Source organism: Lepisma saccharinum, chromosome 21, assembly GCF_977018435.1.
Source record: "Lepisma saccharinum chromosome 21, izLepSacc3.1, whole genome shotgun sequence".
Taxonomy (NCBI): Eukaryota; Metazoa; Arthropoda; class Insecta; order Zygentoma; family Lepismatidae; genus Lepisma; species Lepisma saccharinum.
The window spans coordinates 45,110,816-45,132,956 of NC_139249.1; the positions used below are offsets into that span (position 1 = coordinate 45,110,816).

Consider the following 22,141-nt stretch of genomic DNA (forward strand, 5'->3'; position numbering starts at 1 on the left):
TATTGTCTCCCAACCTGGACGTGTCGTGCTCGAAGTTTGGTTTCTGCGGATTAAGCTTCCGCCTTGCTGTCGCACATAGCTTAACTGCAATCAGTGCCCATAAACTGATCAATTACAACCAATTTGATCTGGCATCCGTAATTGTTGCTTGATCGCGACGAAACTCCACACATCCGTCCTTGCACACATGATGCTGCCCTGGTAAAAGTTTCACATAAATCTGGCCGCTGGAAACCGAGATATTTAAATGGTTGTCATTACGGTCGAATTTCCTAAGCTTTAGACGCATAACGTGACCTTTCAGGTGCTCGCCCTTAAGACACGCGAACGTCTCCTTCCTCCCGTCGGCTTGGCAAATCAAATATATATTCTTACAAATTAAAACACTCAACACTCTGATTCAACACATTTTTTACGGCTAATTGTTAGAGTAATAATAATAATAATGACGACGGTAAATCTGACTGTCACATAACATTCGATAATTTTATATTCGTCAACAATGAAGAATCAAAGAAATGCAGCCTCCCCGATGGCACAGTGATAGGGTCGTTGCCTTTTAATCAAGGGGTCCCGGTTCGAAACCCGGTGGAGGCACATAGTGGTTCGGATCCCACTTTAAAACTGTAGGTCCAGTCCCGATTAGCCTTACTTTGCACAAAGTGGACTTAAAACACCAAATCAACCAATCAAAGAAATGCAGCCTGTTCCCGTGGCAGAGTGGTTAGCACATCGCGCTACGACGCCAGGGGTCCTGGGTTCGAATCCTGGCCTGGGCATGGATGTTTGTTACTGTCTATTCATTACTTTCATCATATCATCACTCATCCCCATCTTCGCAAATTAGCCAAAAGTGGCACAAAAGCGAAGTAAAATAATGCAAATCGAATCAAATCAAAATCAAAGAAATGCAACTTTACCAACATAATATCCCAATCCAGACACAGAACCTTCTTGCTTTGGAAATCAAACATTGTCAACCTACTATTCCTGATGCTTAGATTACGCTTCCTTCCGTTCTCCCTTCGTGGATTTAAGGGACAAGGCTGGTGGGATGGGGCAAGAGAAAAGACGCCACTCTCAAACACACCGTGGCGCCCCAGTCGATAGAAAGAACAAATATTGGTTCTGGCACTGCGGGGAGCGAAATAATGAGTTTCGGAAAAAATGAGAGGGAAAAGTTAGGAAAGAATGAAGGTAAAGACCATTACAGTTCAACTTCCAGTTTAAATCTTTACGGGGGGAAGAGGGGGATAAATACCTAAACGGATTTTCAGCTATCTACTCCTAACCCATAATATCATTTTTAGACAGAAGAAATATACAATTGTACAGCATTTTAACATTAAATTCTACATGTACTCTGTAAAAAGAAGTTGACAGGAGAAATGCCAGTCCGCTGCCATCCAACTGAAGTAAAATGTCCATGATCGTTTTAAAAGTAATAACCGCCATAACATAGTTAACCCTACTGGTGTAATTTTAATGGCTCAATTTTTAAAATAATCTTTATGCATGATAAAATATTCAAATTTAAGTAACTAGCGGTTGTGTCCAGCTTTTTGGAAAATGAACAGGCAGACAGTTAAATATTAACGGTGCATTTTCTACAGTAACTACTAAAAGTGTAGGTGAATTAGAAACTTATTAATAATACGAGATGTTTTAAAGGGACGATACTTAACTTGACGTCATCACAGAGTGCAATTTGGGAAGAAAGAACATGAATTCGGGTAAATAAATATATTCGCACGGAACAGCGAGAAATTTGCGATATTTTATATATAGGTGTTGCAAAATACCTGTTACAACGCTTGGGAGGTGATTCGACAAGTAAAAACAAGGAAAAAATGCCATGTGAAAAAATGTCGAAATCGGCACCGTTTGCGAGTGACTGGCGTGCGAAAATCGCCTCACACCATGTGTAAAGTACAATAACTCAAGAAGGAAGAAATATATCAATGTCTGATTAAAAGAATACAAGAAAGTCGTGCCTGACGAATACAATGCTGCAGCAATTGAGGCCCAGTGTAAATTGGGCAAGGGGACTCTCAAAGAAAGTGGGCAATCACCTGATGGAAAATATAGGAAATTTACTACTATTTTCTACATAATGTTGAGATCGGAATATAGGCAGTAAAAAATGACGACGTATGTTCACATGTCCCACCATTGCTGGGACACCGTCCCACACTCGGGAAATAGGAAATTCACCAGAAAATGAAGTTATGCCGTCAGATTACACTGAGATTGACTTCAGCTAAGTGATACAGAAAGCCCCATTAGAGGCGTTGGGAGTGTAGGTCACCTGTTACGTATTAGTGTTGGTGGATACTACGTACAGAGTGTAGTCGACCGTTGTCCTTCCTGTCTGTCCTGCGTGTCGCAGCGTGGCGTGTGTGTGTGTGGTTGAATTGGGCCAAGGAGTGTTGTACGTAGAGTACATTTTCCAGTGTTCTTTCTCGGTTTGCAACAACTGTGTGACATTACGTGGGTGCTAATCACGGTAGTTGTGATCCGTCACTCGGATGGAAAGTGCCCCTGTTGCTGGGCAGTTCTCGAACAGGACAATGGTGCAGTATTCTACCCACGAGCTTGCTGATATGCATCTCGTTTATGGAGAGGCAAACCGAAACAGCCGTGAAGCACTGCATTCGTATCACGAACGTCTTCTCAATAGGCGGTTAGCAGCACATGCACTCTTTCAAAGACTTGATGCTCGACTGAGTGAAACTGGATCTCTACTACCCCCTAGGTGGGACTGTGGAAGACCCCGCACTGTGCGCACTGTGCAATTGGAAGAGGACGTGTTGGACGCGTTACGAGACCGTCCTGGCACCAGAACACGTGTCATTACTCGTACGCGACAAACTCACCATAGCAATGTGTTCCGCGTTCTTCAGGAGGAGGGATTGCCCCAATTCAAATTGCATAAGGTGCACTACAAACTGCCCACGGACTTTCCCCTACGCATGGATTTCTGCCAATGGTACGTGCAACGAACTCTTGCCATTCCAGATTCCCAACAATAGTTTTGTGGACCGATGAGGCAATGTTCACCAGGGACGGCATGTTCAATAGCCACAACAGCCACGTCTGGGATATGGACAATCCGCATGCAATCATTGTGCGCCATCATCAACATAGGTTCGCAGTGAATGTGTGGTGTGGCGTAGTAGGTGACCACTTGATAGGCCCGTACATTTTGCCCTCTGCTTTGTGTGGTAGGAATTATCGGGTGTTTCCACATGACGTATTACCTGAACTTTTGGAAAACGTGCCACTGGCAGGTAGACAACGTATCTGGTTTCAACATGACGGTGCCCACGCACATTTCGACCGGGGAGCCAGGGCCTTACTCAACGATATTTTCGGCGATCGTTGCATTGGCAGGGGTGGACCTTTACCGTGGGCACCTTGTTCCCCCGACCTCACACCATTGGATTTCCTTGTGTGGGGAGAAATGAAAAGGCTCGTGTATGAAACTCCTGTGGAAAGTGCTGAGGACCTCGTTGCTCGTGTTAGTGCCGCTGCTGGGACAATTTGTGACATGCCAGAGGTATTTGCGCGTACCAGACTATCAGTGCTTCGCCGATACCATCTTTGTCTTGAAGTCAATGGCGGACATTTTCAACAACCTCTCTGAGTATATCCGTGCTTGTGAGCCCCTATAAGCACAGCATAGTGTCCTTTAGCGAAAGGTGCGAGTGAAGATTGTGGAGATCGCTGTAGTTCATACCGTCGATCTGCATGTGCGGAGGTTGTTTGCTTCTCAGTGGAATCCCTTCAAGATGTGCTGTGGCTGGAAATGTTACATGCCATTGTGTGCGTTTTCTCGCCATTCTCCGTCTTTATTCCTTCGAGGATTACCCACTTTCTTTGGGGAGCTATCTTGTAATATGTACAGCCTGACGACATGTGGCCATTGTTTAACTTTTGTTTTTCGTACTGCAAAGTTGTGTGTCACCATTAAGGGATTGAAAACGTTTTTTTATGGTTTTCCCGTACTCTTTTCCATTTAGGATGGTGTCCCAGCAGTAGTGGGACATGCGACGAATTTGTTTCTTTTCTTCTTCATACCGCAATGTGAACCGTGTACAACAGGAGATTTGCAGTTATTTTCCTATTTCTCGAGTGTGGGACGGTGTCCCAGCAGTGGTGGGACATGTGGGCATACGTCGTCATTTTTTAATGCCTATATTCCGATCTCAACATTATGTAGAAAATTGTAGTAAATTTCCCATATTTTCCATCAGGTGATTGCCGACTTTCTTTGAGAGTCCCCTTGCGCAATTTACACTGGGCCTCAATTGCTGCACCATTGTATTCGTCAGACACGACTTTCTTTGTATTCTTTTAATCCGACATTGATATCTTTCTTCCTTCTTGAGTTATTGCACTTTACACATGGTGTGAGGCGATTTTCGCACGCCTGTCACTCACAAATGGTGCCGATTTCGACATTTTTTCACATGGCATTTTTTCCTTGTTTTTACTTGTCAAATCACCTCCCAAGCGTTGTTACAGGTTTTTTGCAACACCCTGTATATACATTCCTCATATCAACGTGATAATCACCTTGAATCAATTCGGCAAAGACTTTAAGCACAATGCTTACCCGACATAGTTTAAACGCGGGATCTGATCTGTTTGCCCGAAATATGGCGCCGGGAGCGTGATTTCGCGCAATGAATTGTGGGGGAAGTTATTCGCTGAATATCATCCATTAACGTTCATCATTAACACTTTACATCTTGTCACGAGATGCCTGATTCTATGTACCAAAATTTGAAACTTTCAACCATGGCTTAGTGATAGCTATGAAACTTGTACAGTGGGAATCATAAGTATTGCTCAGCAAATTATCGATGACTATTTTCGTTGGTTTTCATCTTCTTGCTATATATTTGTAAGGACCGTATTTCTAGGTATGCTGGTTCAGAGGTTGTAAGTAGATTGTTTGGTGTTTTGTGTCACTTGAAGCTCCCGTTGCATAAAACAAAGGGCGTAAACGTGGTGATGGACAATTTGCTTGGTAATATTTATAGATCCCACTGTACTTAGTATGGAAATACGGAGGTTAGCTTATGCCACATAAATTTATTATATTATAAATATAGTTAACTATCTGCTCGAAAATGTGTCCCATAGGAACAGAGCACATGTAAATTATATTCGAACATTTACAGGTCTCAAATTGCGTTAGATATTTAATCTCATCTATCTATTCTACAGCTGGCAATCCAAGAATGTAAAAACGTACCATTTTTCATAATATGAATCAGAAATTAGTGATAAGAGACAAGATAAATTCTATATACGACAAAATCAGGTAGTTCGTGTCTTGCTATCTTACAAATGTTGTAGTTTTTCTTGCATTATGTCACTGCCTCTTCCTTGTGGATCAAATATTTGCAATGGCGTTTGTTTCATTTTTTTTTACTTTGAAGGTAAAGTTCAACAGCTAACCTAATCTCATCTAACAATAGATTCAATTGAAATCAATATTAATTACTTCATTTGGTTATGTCGTGCGTGATTTATATTTTAGGCATCAAGTCCAGCTTGCACCGAACTCGAAACCATTGTTATGAATTGGCTAGGAAAGATGATCGGTTTACCGGACGAATTCCTTCATACAACTAAAGATAGTCAAGGAGGAGGTGTCATTCAGGTAAGTTTCGTTCGATCGAATGTGTGTGATCATGGTGTAGTTACAAGTAAATGCTTGCACTTCCAAGTAAAACATGAATCTGTTTAAGTCGGATGTTAATCTGACACAAGTGCCTCTGAGAGAGAATGACTATTTATCTTAGTCAAAATTAAATATGTATTTTTTAGAACTGATGCCAATAAGATTGCCAGTACTCTTTCCAATTTTCACCAATACCCATGCTTGAAAACTGTAGTAACAATTAAAAGTTGTTCAGAATACTTATTAATATTACATTGCTGTTAAAACGACACAGGCTGTGGTAGCAGTTAATAAACAAGACAATTTGGTCAACATTTAACCTCAGTGGTATTAAAATAACAGACCCGTAGCGAGGGATAGGCTATTATAAACAGCAAACAGGAACTAAGCTTACTTCAATGTTCTAGAGATTATTATTTTAAAAAAATAGTGATAAAGTGGCAATAGATGGTAATTATTGATTATTGTGTGTCATAATTCTTCCCATTTCCATAGTAACCGAACGATCAGATCAGAAGTAAATTAAGTAAACAAAGCAACCAAAAACATATTCTCTCAAAGGGTCGTAGCTCGCAGGTTCTCTGCCTTTTGTGGCATATTGCACCGTGGAACGGATACAAATTAAAACTCAAGGTTAAATTCCGATCGGCCTATCGTAAGGATAAAGTGGACTTCAATGAAAAAATTTCTATATTGCCCTCTCTGCGTATGTGAGGCGGGTGCCAAACCACAATTTTGCCTGTGGCTACAAATTATCTAGCTATGTGAATTTAAATAACACAGACAAATTGTAATCAACACCATTTTAACACGAGATTAAACGTTGGCCAATATGTTGTGTGGACCTACTGGGAACCACTATCTATGTCCCTTTAATACCAGTGTTTTTCATTGTAATATGTATTCCTTTGTAATTATATGCAACATTTACCATAGCTTTGATTTCAAATATTCAAGAATTACACCCAAATATTTTAAAATTACTTAATCGCAAAATCAATTTTTTTGCACAATACTGGTGCAAAATTAATGAAAATGTCAAATTTTGCAAATTCTTCAAGATAATTAGACCACGAAAGTAACGCGCGGATTTTTCTCAGAACCGCGAAGTACACAAAGTCCAGAAAAGTAACTTACTATCTGATACCAATACGTCTAGTATTAATGGGTACCGACATGAACAGGTGAGTTTACCACCGCTCGATTATTTCACGACAAATAACCCCAAGAGCGAATTATATTATTGAAAGTGAGAAATGGCTTTAGAGTATTTCAACACCCAAACGCCTGATATTGTTTCACGAGGAAAACCTATCAATCAGTCGCTTATTTTTAATTTCCATTCCATTTCGTTGTGCAACAACCACATCAATGAATAATGACTCTAGTGCACTATTTTATCGAGAGAAGCTGCAACCGGATTGTAGCTAATTGGACATAATACTGTAAATGAAATCTTGATCCAAGGTTAAACTTTGCCCAATTGTATACATTTTTAGGATGACTATGGTTTTAGTACTACTTCTATCACAAATATTTTTTTAATGAGCACGTACAACTGTTCCAATCTTTTATAATTACTTTGCATTGAAGGTGGACACAAGAGGGCGGTGTGATTCTCAAATTCATAATTATATGTATTTTTCGACAGAGAGAAAGCGGACAAAGTCTGAAGATCACAGCCGTAGTTATAGGGAAATTATAAGAGAGGTTCAACTTTTAGTAGACCAAGGATTGTAAAATTGTATTACCTTTAATATTAATAGTAACTATTGGTAAACTGGTAAATAATTACATTATTGTCTTTATAAAAATTCCCAAATAATGGTACTTCCTAAATTACCTAATTATCTAACCATTTATTCGGCGTGCACTATTTATGTTAACGATTACAATATTATATTTCACTAAGTATATTTAGATTTTAACTTTCAGAATTTTCAAATCATGTATCAAATATATCTGTTCGCTTTCATGTTTTGAAAATTTATGCGAGTTATTGCCAATTACTTTTAACGTAATGAATTCTGATAGACCTACAGTTATTCTGAAGATGGGAATAAGATTATTGTATGTGAAAGAATATAAAACATTAATTATGTCTGTGGACCACCTCCAAATTATAAGTTATACTTTTAACATGATTTCAAATATTATAGTGATTTGATGAAATGTTGATGTAATTATTAAATTAATGCAAAATGTTTATCAAACCTTTATTTAACCTTTAAGCTTTGGTTGGACACTGGTTGAAATCCTGGATAAAGCATGCATTTTGTCAGTCTTTCGGTCTACAGTGTCTCTAGCTCTGCAAGTTCCCGAGATATCTACAGCTGACATAACATGCCAAAGGAGGTGTAATCACGTAATTGTCCTTTTCTCAGTTCTAGTCGTTAGTACAGCCACAAAACAATGGATCACCCACCCTTAATGTTATGCAACCCTCTCTTAAGGTTATTCTACACTGTGGACAGGGAATGTCTGGAGCAAACGAACGAAAACAAGTCTCTGCGCAAGTAGTGACTCGAGAGGGATCCACCAATGTTTTGTGCGGGGGGAAGTGAGTGCTTGGAGCGGAAATGTGGCTGTAGCTACCAGCTTTAGCCCTGCTTTGCTTCACCCATTCGCTTTCTCCCCTTCTCCACCGTTACGTGCGGCCTTGCTCCACACATTCCACAGACGTTGTGTGGAGATGTTTGTAACCCAGAGACATGGACATCAAGGATGCAGATGTTCTAAGCAATTTTAAACAAATCCTTTAAAAAAAAAAACACTCAAATAAAGTAAATATAGATATAATAAAAGGGACAGTTTCGATGACTTGTTGATAATCCGTATCTTGATTGATTGATTTGGTTTATTTTACTTCGCTTTTCTGCCACTTGTGGATAATCGCAAAGATGAGGATGAGTAATCCGTACCTTGGATATATGCAGGGTGCGAAATCACCGCAGATTGCTGGGGGGGGGGAGGAGAAGACACACACACACAACAATGCGGTATATATATTTAATTAAATATGTGTCAATTATTTAATAATAAAATTATATTATAAAGTATACAATATATTATATCGACTGTCCTTCATTTAAAATTCGATTGCTAATTGAAGATTTTAATGTACTACCAATGATATGAACAGTAATTTGGGTCACTATGGAGGAGGGGCAAAAGTTAAGAGGCATTAAGAAGATAATAGCTTCCTATATAAAATCCACAACTAAATTCTATTGGGTGTTTCATAAATATTTGTATACTTTGCGGAAGCTGGCGAAAGGCGATGAGAAATGGAAAAGAAATAACAAGTCGGTCTAATTTCTGTGTTCTGCGGATTGCTGGGTTCAATTCAGTGTCCTTAGAGAAGAGGCTCTTTATTGTCCGTTTTTTGTGTATGTTTTCGATATTATTCCAGCAAAGTATATTCGACTCTCAAACTAATTGTTTATGTTCGTTCTTAGAAAGAAAAAAAACTCCCTCCGGAAAAGTTTGGTTGAAAGGAAATTTCCGGACAAGATCGTTGGTGGGGGGAATTCCCCACTGTCCCCCCGGGATTTCGCACACTGGATATATGGGCAGTGTGAATCTTGCAAACCACCCTGATATTGGGATAATTCGGATATCCGAATCCGAATTAGGATACATATATCCAGATATCTGGGACCGATGTCCAGGTATTTAGTTTGCTTTTCTGCCAATTCGGCTCATCGCGACGATGAGCATGAGTCATGATATGATAGCGCGCTATGCTAACTACTCCACCACGAAGGTTGGTTCATTTTAGTTTGTAAGATGACTATTCTTCTCTATCTTGCAGACGACTGCAAGCGAAGCAACGTTCGTGAGTCTGCTGGCTGGCCGAACAGAAGCCATTCGGCGCTACAAGCAGCAGGATCCTGACCTTGAAGATGCAGAGATCAACAGTCGATTGGTGGCCTACTGCTCTGACCAGGTAAGACACTTCCTTCATTCACTATTTCTGATACGTTAACGCCTCTTTTTAAAAATCTCTGTAGAACAGGGTTTCCCAAACTTTTTTTGTGTCTGAGGCTCCCTCAGCATATCGCATGCATGTTGAAGGACGCACTAGCCACACAACATAATACTTAATTCAGTAAACAAATTACAGAAGTTTGTAATGTTACCATGATTTTATTGGTATAATATAGGCCTAATATTTACTTTCCTTTAAACTTTTCAAAGTTTAATTAAACTTCATTTACATAAACATACTTCCCTAATGCATAAAAAAATAATAAAGTGCTCCCCTGTGCTTATCACCACGCCATGAAGGCCTATAGGGGGTGTGGGGGTAACGCCTAAAAATTATAAAACAATTTGACACTTGGCTAAAAATTACAACAGTCTGGATCTGGAAACCGCGGACCCAGAGGCGTCTGCTGAACGCATGCGGTGCATGCTGTGCCTGCGTCAATTGTGGGAAAAATGACAGCTTGCTCTGCGACGACATTAATGAACATTTCTACATTCTAATTTCTTCATATAGGTAGGAGAAGAATTTATTTTACACGAGAGCGCTCAACTAAGTTTATATTTCATTTCTTGGATCTGAAGTGAAAGAAAGTAATACTTCTTTTCCCAGAATTGACGCATGCGTCACTTCAGATCCAAGAAATGTAATATAGGGTAAGGACGGGGCAAACGGACACCGGGGCAAACGGACAGTCCCTAAGAAAAATACGAATAATTTGGCTTTGAAGTTTGCAACAGTCCATCGGTTGGCGTTGTGATTTGAAGCAGAACGTTGGCGAGAAGGTGTGTTGAACATCGGTTGAAATCTTGAAGAAGAACGCCAATCCAGCGTAAAACCTGACCAGGTAAGGATATTTGTACTAGCAAAAACCTAAACAGCAAAAATCTGTGTGCGGAACATAAGGATTGCTTGGATTATGATGGTCCCGCCAAAGTTGCGCTTTGTAGTGTCGATATGTCATTGCCTCCTCGACATACACAGCCTGTGGCAACATGCTGCTGCCATCTGGTGAGCTTTTTCGAAAATGTAAAGCCCAAGGCTACAGGCGGGACGAACGGACAGGCTTGTGTTGGGGCAAACGGACATGCCTAAAGTGCATATCATTTGAATACTATAAGTTATTATGTAATTCAGCAACTAATCTACATTTAACTCAAAGTCGAAAGGGCATGTGTGAATTGTATGTAATGCATGTTTTACCCTTCAGATGTATGTCTTTCTAAAATAATGTGTCCTTGTTACAGGATAGTGCGACATCGTGAACGATCCACAGACCGCTGTTCCTGGACAGATGACAATATGCAGAGGGCTGTTAATGCAGTACAAGATGGCATGCCTCTAGCTACAGCCGAAAGAACATTGTCTGTTCCGCGGATCACTTTACAGAGACGGGTGAGTAGCAACGTGCAAATTCCGAAATTTGGCCAGCACACTACGCTTTCAAATGCAGTGGAGGTACAACTGGTGGGGCACCTTCTGAAACTTGATTCTATAGGATATGGTCTGACCTATAAGGAACTCCGCAGTTTGATATATCGGTATGCATTTACAAATGGTGTGCCACATTCCTTTAATGATCTACAAATGGCAGGGAAGGACTGGATACAATGATTTTTAGCTCGTCACAAGTAACTCAGCTTGCATGTTGCAGAGGCTCTGTCATATGCTCGCGCTAAAGGATTATCTAAGGCAAGTGTTAACATCTTTTACAATAATTTATCAAAGTTGCTAGACGAACACAATATGTGGGACAAACCTGCCAACATATACAACTGTGACGTGACAGGCATGTAACTGATCTACAAACCAAAACGATTCATATCAATGCGGGGCAAGAGAAGTCGTGAGCCAAACGAATTGTGAAAGGAGAGAAACAATCAGTGTTGTGGCATGTGTATCTGCAACTGGCCACTATGTGCCTCCTTTTGTTAGCATGAAGGGTTAAAGATATAATGAGAACTATGAAATTGGCATGCCTCCTGGGACGAAAATAGTTCTTTCGAATAGTGGCTACATGCAATGGGAATAGTTTGCTCATTTTATTAGTATCAAACCCCCTGCTCCTGTAGTGCTCATTCTTGATGGACACGGATCGCATTGTTCAGATCCACCAACTCTGGAGAAGGCATTAGCCAATAACGTGTACCTTCTGTGTTTACCTCCACACAGCACACACAAACTTCAGCCGCTCGACGTTTCGTTCTTTGGGCCACTTAAAACATTTTACAACGACGGCTGTAGAGTTTACGTTCGAAGAAATCCGGGGAAAGGTATCAATAAAGTGCCTTTGGTGGCATTTTTGCAGAGGCTTGGAATCGTGCGGTCACAGTGGGGAATGCACTAAATGGGTTTCATGCGTGTGGGATTCATCCATTTAATCCAAAACGCCTGCCTGAGCACGCATTTATTCCTGGAACTGTCCATGAAGTGAATGGTCAAGATCAGCGATCACCAGAACCTTTAGCGACAGACGATGCCTCATCCCAAGGAAGATTTCAAGAACTCAACCCCTTGCCATCAACTTCTGGGACCTCGAGCAGGAAACGAAAAACGGGGGAATCGCACCTATTAACGGATCCTTCTTTCGTCGCTCGCTTCAAAGAGAAAAACTGACTGCAGCTAATCAAACAACAAGACTGGGAAAGCATGTTAAACGCACCGCAAAAGATGTGTGCCGTGTATGCAACGTTGTGTACAAGCAGGGTCAACACTGGGTGCAGTGCTTAGTGTGTTCTGTCTGGTTCCACGTAAAGTGCGTTGCAAATGGAAATTACCCATACTTTGTGTGTTCTTCTTGTGAGAGACATGACAGTCCATAAATGAGCTAGTGTCCATTTGCCCTTCTCACATGTCCGTTTGCCCCGCCATGGTGGGGCAAACGGACACTGCTACACACACTGATTCATTTAACAATTTAGAGGACAACGTTCATTATTTTGAATTATACATTGTACTATTTGTTAGCTCAATGTTCACACTTTCTATATCGACCATAATTGTAATATTTCAATAAACAGTTAGATAGTTATCTTGCAATATATCCTTAGAATGTCCGTTTGCCCCGTCCTTACCCTAAGCTTAGTTCAGCGCTCTCGTGTAAAATAAATACTTCTCCTACCTATATGAAGAAATTAGAATGTAGAAATGCTCATTAATGTCGTAGCAGAGCAAGCTGTCCTTTTTCCCAGAATTGACGCATGCGCAGCATGCACCGCATGCGTTCAGGAGACGCCTATGCGCGGACCACAGTTTATGAATGGCTGCTGTAGGATAATCGCCACGATGAGAATGGTTTTTGCATTAAGCAGGTGAAAGAAAAAGCACAATAAAACGCTCGTGCTCTGATCAGGGCTTGAACTGACACGCTTCGGGTAGAGATTGTGGCTCCAGTCACAGGAGCGGCTTCGTTGTTAGGCTGTTTAACGTCGTGTGAATTTCGTTTTGTTAATCATGTCTAGGGCTAGAATTTTCATGACCTAAAAATCATCAAAATATGAAAAAAATGCTCTTATGACCTAATTTATTTAAAAGAAGAACACTAAAATAAGAAAACTCAACTGTTTCAAACATCAATATTGATTGATTGAATTGCTTTCGATTTTTATACCACTTTTGGCTAATTTGCGAAGATGGGGATGGGTAATGATGTGATGAAATTCGTGGCCACTCTCACGTAGCACGATGTGCTAACCACTCCTCTACGTGGTCCTGCTCAAACATCAATATTTAACATATGCTGAGATATTTTCACATACTATTTTTAGTTCACTTTATGAGCCCTGAGTTGCAATGTATGTACAATGAATACTTGCTGTGAATTTTCAAATAAAAATGATTGCCTATTGTCAACCAACAAAGCCTTATGTACTGAGGAAAGCTTCTTTCTACTTCGGCTGACACAAGACGAGCATATTTAAAGTGAACAATGGCATTCGGTTCAAGTTCTGTAATATCGAAAGAACATTTCTCTTCCAATGAAATTTTTTCAATAGAGCACAATGTATGGTACAATTTGTTTTTTCTTTTTTTTCCAAAACTTTCTTTATCTTCGTTGACACTTGTTGTCCCACTTCACCATAAGCACCATGTAAGTTATTGACAATTTCATTCACGACTTCTATTTGGTGCACTAGTGGTACTCCTGATTCGTCCATAGCAGCAGGAAGATATTCAAATTTTTTTCACCATATTTGAGAAAATAAACTGGGATGTATAATTGTAAAAAATTGAAAAACTTGAGTGAACATATGAGTAAGAACGAACCCACGTCAAAAATGGTTGTATATTACTTGAAAAAGCGAAAATATGCTGAATATGCCGATAATCAATCAAAATATGCTATATCACGTAGAAATGGCCAAATATGCCATTAAAATGCACCTTAATTAATTAATTTCTTCATAATATGAATTTCTATATATTGAGGACCACATCACCGTTACAAAAAAAAAAAACATGCTTAGTAATGAACATCCTAGCCCTAATCATGTCTATGAGAATAAGTGACTGAGGGTTTCTTTTGAGTTTTTGTTTGAACCCAACTTAATGCACAGATAAGCTAATCGTGACTGGGCCTACAGTTTAAAGTGGGATACGAACCACTATGTGCCTCTGCCGGGTATCGCACCCAGGACCTCTTGATTACAAGGCGACGACGTTACCTCCACGCCATCGGCTGTCCATGAATAATTGACTGATTTCTCAGTTTTATGCTCAGTCTGTCTAATAACAACTGGGCGTAAAAGTTTAAAGAATGATCGAAAGCATTTTGCATCCTGCATCTACCAGAAACCGAACTCATGAACTTTCGACTACAAGGAGGCGACAACGTTAGCCAGTATCGAACCCAGGACCTCTTGATTACAAGGCGACGACGTTACCTCCACGCCATCGGCTGTCCATGAATAATTGACTGATTTCTCAGTTTTATGCTCAGTCTGTCTAATAACAACTGGGCGTAAAAGTTTAAAGAATGATCGAAAGCATTTTGCATCCTGCATCTACCAGAAACCGAACTCATGACCTTTCGACTACAAGGAGGCGACAACGTTAGCCAGTATACCATCGGTGAGGTCCATTACTTGAATTAAGTATCAAACGCAATCCAAGAAAGCTCGAACACGAGTGCTTAATAAATCTGACGTCAGGAAAACGTCATATTCCTCTTCAACCAGATTACATTCAAGGGTTTCATCAGAAATCGGTTCCAAATGAGAAGACTGTCTGCAAATGACCCTTTTTTATAATTACGTGGGACTAAAGAATTAGGCTTACTCGTGTATGTATTCAGCATCGAGTCAAAATTGTTCTGGGCAACGAATAATAGCATAAAACTACAGTCTTACAAATAAGAGAAACACTGCGGCCAACTCGTGAACTAAAATGGACAGTCATTTGTTAACTGCTCCTGCAGTCAACAGTTACACTAGTGTCCCCGTATTGCCATATATATGTATAACTTTTCTTTGTAAAAAAAATCAACAGCGTTAAATATTACGTCTCTGCTTTCCCTATGGACGGTCTCTCCTTCGTGATAATATAAGATATGCCCAAATGAAAAGGAGACAACGGTTTTATCTAAAGAATATTATATTACAGAATATTTTCAATACATAGCGTGTAACATGATACCTACACATAATTGCCATTGATATTGATGCACTGATCCCAGCGCGTAGGAAGGGAGTGGATGGCTTCAGTGTAGAAACTCCTGGGTTGCTTACGGATCCAGTTTTCCACGATGTTCTGCACTTCCTTGTTACAGGTGAATCGTTGACCTTTCAGTGATTGTTTTAAGGGACCGAAGATATGGAAGTCACATGAGGAAATATCGAGGCTGTATGGTGGATGTGTGAGGACTTCCCATTGAAATGATCTCAGCAGGTCGAGGATCGTCTTGGCCACATGTGGCCTAACGTTGTCCTGGAGCAGCACTATCACCTCTGCGCTGATCTGGAGGAATCCATAATGTACCCGTCTGCACAAAACAACTCTCGCCAACTGAGGAAACAACAGGCAAAGCCCTTCGCTACACCAGCAATCTGGGACAAACACCGCACCATCTATCGGCAAACATATTTACCTTCTTCGATTAGATACAATGCCGCTACAGCAAAGGTCTCCTTTTCATTTGGGCATACTCAAACACTTGGCTCCGAGTAAAGGCGACGACGATGCGTTGAAAAACGCCACACATTTTGGCAACGCAGGGGCAGAACTAGATGACATACATGGCAAGCATGCCTCCGTTCCCTCGCATAGGATTGAAAATTCGATGACAGCGCAAGAGGGTTTTCTCTTCTTGGTAGAGCAGTAGATTCCCTTGAGTTCAGGAAATAATCCAATTTATTTTTTCTCACAGGCTCATTCCTCTCTGGAAAAGGCCGGGCTGATAAGCTTGGTGAAGATGCGATACATCGAAAGCGACGATTCCTTGAGTCTTCGAGGAGACAAGCTCATCGAAGCCATCCACAAAGACAGGGAGAAGGGACTCGTTCCATTCTTCGTAAGTATAATTTAAGCTCTTTAATAAATACATATGTGAAATTTAATAATTAAGGAGATTTAAGCCAGAAAGATTACTGCAATTAGGAAAAAATTTATGGAGAATGGAATTCGGGCTGAGGATTGCACGATATGTGGTATGCTTCTAGTATTCTATTTACATTTTTGATCTCCAGGTGTCTATTGAGATGTAAGGATATGTCTATGACAGTGTATTGCATCATCAGTTTCTTCATACTACGAGGCTCGTCCAGAAAGTGGTACAGTAAAACCTCGTAAATCCGGACCCCGATCAGCCGGACTTCGCTTAATCCGGACAGAAAAAAAAGCAGAATGCAAGGTGTTAAATGTCTCTAGAAGTCAACAATCGCATTCGTCATATTGCTCCGTAACGGCAAAGAATAAGTACATCCAACGTCCATGGGAGAACTTCCGAAAGAAAAGGCAGTCAACCACTGACGAAATTGTGTTTCCCACAGATTTATTGACACAGGAATACCGTCGGCATATTCTCGTAAACTTCTGGTCATTATAATACGTGGCCGTATAAACCTATGCCCTTTAAATACACCATAATAAACGTGTTTTGTTGCTATAAACGGAGTTGTAATACACTTTCTACTATTCTTTTAGGTTATTTAAGTTAATCCTGACTTTCGTTAAAGCGGTCAACTTATCCCCCCAATTAGTCCGTATTAACGAGGTTTACTGTATTACCGTTTCGGTAATAGAAAAAGAACGAAAGAAGTTAGTTTAACTAAACCCAATTACTCTGAATGTACAGTCACCAGCAATAAAAATGAGACATCTAGATCCTGAAATACTAGTTTCCTTGCAATTCGTTATGTTTGTTGCCTATCTCTACGGCGTTGGTAGAAGTTGCCATTGAAAATTTGCTACTAAAATCAAATTATCGCCGTTGAGTTAGACAACACCCCTAACGCCATGCAGGAAACCTAATATTTCAGGATCTAGGTGTCCCATTTTTATTGCCGGTGAGTGTACATAACGTTAGCTATTTTTCTACACAGGCACTCATGACAGTGACAGTACAAGTTTTCGTACACCATCGTCATAAACTTCTGCCGCCAAACCATTGAGTAATGTAGATATCGTTCGCAGGACCTCTTTGTAGTCATCAAAGCTTTACTCCCCAAAACTCCTTAAATTTTGTAAAAATATGATATTCGCTAGGGACGGGATCAGAGCTGTAGGCTCGGTGTTCCCAAATTTTCTACCGAAACATCTGTGGCGATATGCGATCGCACGTTGTCATGGATAATGATCAAGAGGCCTCTCCTGCGATTTTGAATGACTCTTCTCAGTCTCTTCATTGCCGCACAATATGTGTATAATCGCAATGAAGGTTTGACCATGCCGCATGAACTCAGTAAAGAATGAACCATGTATGTCCCAGAACACAGTGGTCAATGTCTTGTGGATGGAGAAAGTTTGCTTGCCTTTCTTCGGTTTGTTGACAGAAAGTGGATGATGCCATTCTATTGATTGAAGTTTTGTTGATGAAATAACCACTAACGAACAATTGGCAAGCACACAAGGTGTAACAGTATTAAGGGAACTTTCGGTTTAACGTAGCTGTCTTACATCTGGTTCCCGCGTGGGTTAATGCACCAGGTTACTAGTAAACTCGCAGGTCAATCGTAAGTTGGATTCCCACCACCAGCAAAAATAAATTTCCTCGTCCAATTACGAGAGGAGAGGAGAGGTCCTCTCTCGAAACGTAGACATAGAACATACCTATATTGTCGATAATGTGAACGGGCACCCGCAAGAATGTGCTTACCTGGAGCTGGTCGCTTCCATTCCCCCTGCAAAATGGCGATCAGCACGGTGGTGGTGTTGGGCGGTTTGACCTGGATCGGAACTGACGCTCCAACTCATCCCACATGATCATGGGGTTCAGATCAGGGCTCTGAGGTGGCCAGTCGAGTACATTCACTGCCATGTCGTCAAACCACTCTCTTCTGGCCCTCGCTTTTTGGACGAGCGCGTTGTCATGCTGGAAATGAAAAGGGCCACTTCCCAACTGTTGCCACAAGGTGGGGTGCACGGAGTTGTCGAATACGTATGCGCTATAGGCATCGGCATTCAGGGATCCACGCAACAAGACCAGGGAACCAACACCGCACCTCGAAAAACAGCCCCATACTATCATCATACCTCCGCCGAATTTCACAACAAAAAAATTGAATCAGAAATACATCGCATGTGTAAACAGTTTGAAATGAACTCTTTACTAATCCAAAGAGGTTTTGGACATTGATAAATTCACGGAAACAATCCAAACGCATCCCTTTGGAATTAAGACACAATGGCATTTCAGCTGTTGGTAATGATAGAGCTGAACTGTTCAATCAAACCTTTTTAAAAAAACGTTTCGAATGATGTTTTAGATCATCCACCTATCAAATATGACTGCTCTCACTCTCTTTGTACCATCTTCACAGAACTAGGCGAAGTCTTACACTTCCTTGCCTTCTTTTCTTCTAACCAAGCATCTGGACCAGACAATATTCCTACTACATTCCTTCACTCACTAGCTACTCCTCTTGAAATGTTTTACAATAGGTGCTTTTCTGAAGGCTGCTTTCTCACTCAATGGAAGAAATCAAACATCATTCCTATTTTTAAATCTGGCGTTGCGAAAGATACTACATGTTAAAGGTCCATTTCTCTCGTACCTTGCTATTGTCTGTGAAGAATTGTATAAAATAGACTTCTTAAATTCACATCCACTTACATTAACCCAGCACAATACGGCATTCTTCCAAATTCTTCATGCCTTACCAATTTATCTTCTATACAATCTTATGCCATAAGCGTCATCACTAATCGTAATCAGTTGGATGTCGTGTACTTTGATCTGTCCAAGCTTTTGATTCAGTGGATCACCATTATTTACTGCATAAATTAGCTGACAGATTTAACATCACTGGAAACACGTTAATAATAGTGAAAGACGATCTATGATACAGACAACAACGCGTTATACTTCCTCGTACTCATTCTAACTGGCTTCCTGTTATGTCTGATGTGCCGCAAGGAAGCGTTCTTGGCCTTTATTTGCATTATATCTGGATGATCTCACAGACCTCTTCAATACCCCCATCTCAAGCACTATTCTAATGTTCGCTGACGATTTCAAGATTATTATGGAAGTAAAACAGACATCAGACACGCACCTTCTCCAAAATGACATAAATAGATTAATTGAATGGTTCCAACGATGGAAACTGTCCATAAACACATCTAAATGCTCCCACAGAACAATTTCTCTGAAACAACATTCTTGAAAGTAATTATACACTTAATGAGCTCCCTCTACCGACGGAAGCAGAACACCGAGATCTTTGTATCCTTATAGATTGAAAACTCACTTTTGAAGATCACATCTCAACCATCACAAAGAAAGCAACACGTATGCTAGGCCCACTGCACAGATTCACCAAAATCAATAACCCAAGAGCACTGTCCATAAGCTTCAAAACATTTGTGTCCCCCATTTTAGAATACTGTCCACCATCTGGAATATACGTAGATGTTCATTCTCATATGTCCAAGATCGACAATGTTCTCAGCTTTCTCCTCTCCATTATTCGATTTAGAGTAGTGGCACCAAGACACTATCCAAGAGAGATAAGCTCAAAAATTTGCATATTAATACCCCAGAATCACGTAGATACATTGCAGATATGAAATTTCTAGATTAGGTCATAAATGGAAACATGAGATGTAGCATCCCACTCCACGAACTCTCCCTCAGAATGTGTGGACATAAAACACGGAGCAAGGAAACTTTCCACACTACAACTCCCAAACTCTCACACATACAACGTTAATTATTCCATAGGCTTCCTAACCAGTTTCACATCTCAAACCAAACAGATATTTTCAGCAGTTATTCGTCTTTTATCATCAACTTACACAAAAATTGTGTAAGTCAATGATTACTACCCGGAATGCGGCACTTCGATTACAGTGGGTGCAAAGAATGTCGCCAATGGTCCTTAGAACAATGGAAAAACATCGTGTGGACTGACGAATTGCGCTACACGTTGTGTCGATCTGATCGACGTTTGCGTACTTGGCGAATGCCCGGGAAACGGTTCTTACTGGAATGTATTGTCCCCCATTTATTTATTGCATTATTTATTTATTTTAGAAATTTGGGAAACTGATTTCTGGAATGCTATGTTTTGTTTTGTCTTGTTCTCTTGTTGATGTCATTTTGAGCACTAGTTTTACCGGTTTTTTTACCATGTTTCTTTCTGGTTTAAAATGGCTTCTGCTGTACTGGAAATTTCTAAAATAAATAAATAAATAATGCAATAAATAAATGGGGACAATACATTCCAGTAAGAACCGTTTCCCGGGCATTCGCCAAGTCCGCAAACGTCGATCAGATCGACACAATGTGTAGCGTAATTCGTCAGTCCACACGATGTCTTTCCATTGTTCTAGGGACCAATGGCGACATTCTTTGCACCCACTGTAATCGAAGTGCCGCATTCCGGGTAATATTCATTGGCTTATTTGCTGCAGCTCTGCCACGGAATCGTAGTGCCACCACCTCTTGCCAGATGGTACGATCTATACTCTGTCCCAGCTAACTGTGGAGCAGGGCCTCGCATAGCGGCAGAGAAGGAGGAGGGAAATAGAGTGGTGAAAGCCAGTAAAAGCGGGTAACTCCAGTCGTCCATTACGCAATCCCGTTCCTGTTCATTGGTGGAGCCGTCTCGCGTCACTACTTGCGCAGAGACTTGTTGTCGTTCGCTTGGTCTACAGTGAGCTGGAACAGGGTATATATTGATGAAGGAATTGGGAGCATAAAGGTAGAAACACTAATTTGCCTCAAACATCGCTCAGAAGCTCGCAAGTTGAACGCTCATTCACCCCACATTCCACCGAATGCAGAGCCGAGCAACAAGAACTTTCCACTTGGCTCTGCACAGTCAGCAAGGCAACGGCCCTCGCCAGCGGTGAGTGCACCTCCACTGTAAATTTCCATCTGCATCCAGGGATACCCCAGGTGCACAGTGGAGGTGCAAAGTCCACCAACTTATGACTCAAATCCAATGTATAAAACCGCTGGAGACGGTAAATCGATCTCTCACTTCGCTCCAATATCACCACCAAACTGATCGACGAGAAGAGGACGACGGCCTGCTGAAAGATCGCGACACTGCGAGGCGGCAACAAGCGAGAAGTCCATAAGCAGTCCGGATTAAGCCAGCCGAAGAATCTGCAAGCCATAAAACAAGTCGCCGAATTGCCTGCCGTCTCTTATCGTCATCTTCGATCTCTCCAGCGGGCACCTGTCACCGTCGCCGATGCCAGAAGCCGAGGGCCAGACCTACAGCAAGGGGTGAGTAGCGTTCAACAACACAGGCTCCCAACAATCCTTCATCAGCTCCCTTAAGGGTAGAGGTGGTTAGCCAAGTCAAACTTAAGACCTATCGTATTTATCTGAGCTACGTCCCGGCGTGACTCGATCCCGTACCTTACCCGACGTCACGCTACAATATAGACAATGTCATGTATACAGGGTGTATCATAAGTGATAGCGCAAACTTAAACGGTGAAAAGTACACGATAGTAGAAGCAAAAAGGTCTCAGTAAACATGGGTTGCTTTTTATTAAACTGAATACTGCCGAACATGTAACATACAGTACAGTACAATATTCATTGCCAATAAAAGCAACAGTAATGTCTGGCGAAATGAATCAATTAATTCTGGTATTTTTACTAAGTAGGACTACGGCACGTCACACGTGAAATTGAAATATAATCAGTTAAGAAATTATGTATCAGATTATTGTACGTGAAAACAAAAACATCCTGTGTAACATTTAAATATAAGGAGTGGTTGGAATCACTTAAATTGCAATAAGTAACAAAATTAGTGTATTTGTGCATAATATGCTATCAT

General features: G+C 40.8%; 1 protein-coding gene across 1 annotated transcript in view; it reads left to right on the top strand.

Moving 5' to 3' along the window:
- Positions 1-22,141, top strand: part of LOC146003933 (histidine decarboxylase-like) — a 128,641-nt gene that overhangs the window by 41,008 nt on the left and 65,492 nt on the right. The window contains exons 3-5 of the mRNA XM_083142439.1: positions 5,552-5,674; positions 9,510-9,644; positions 16,048-16,191. Coding sequence (XP_082998565.1) covers positions 5,552-5,674; positions 9,510-9,644; positions 16,048-16,191 — 402 coding nt within the window. The remainder of the gene's footprint in view (positions 1-5,551; positions 5,675-9,509; positions 9,645-16,047; positions 16,192-22,141) is intronic.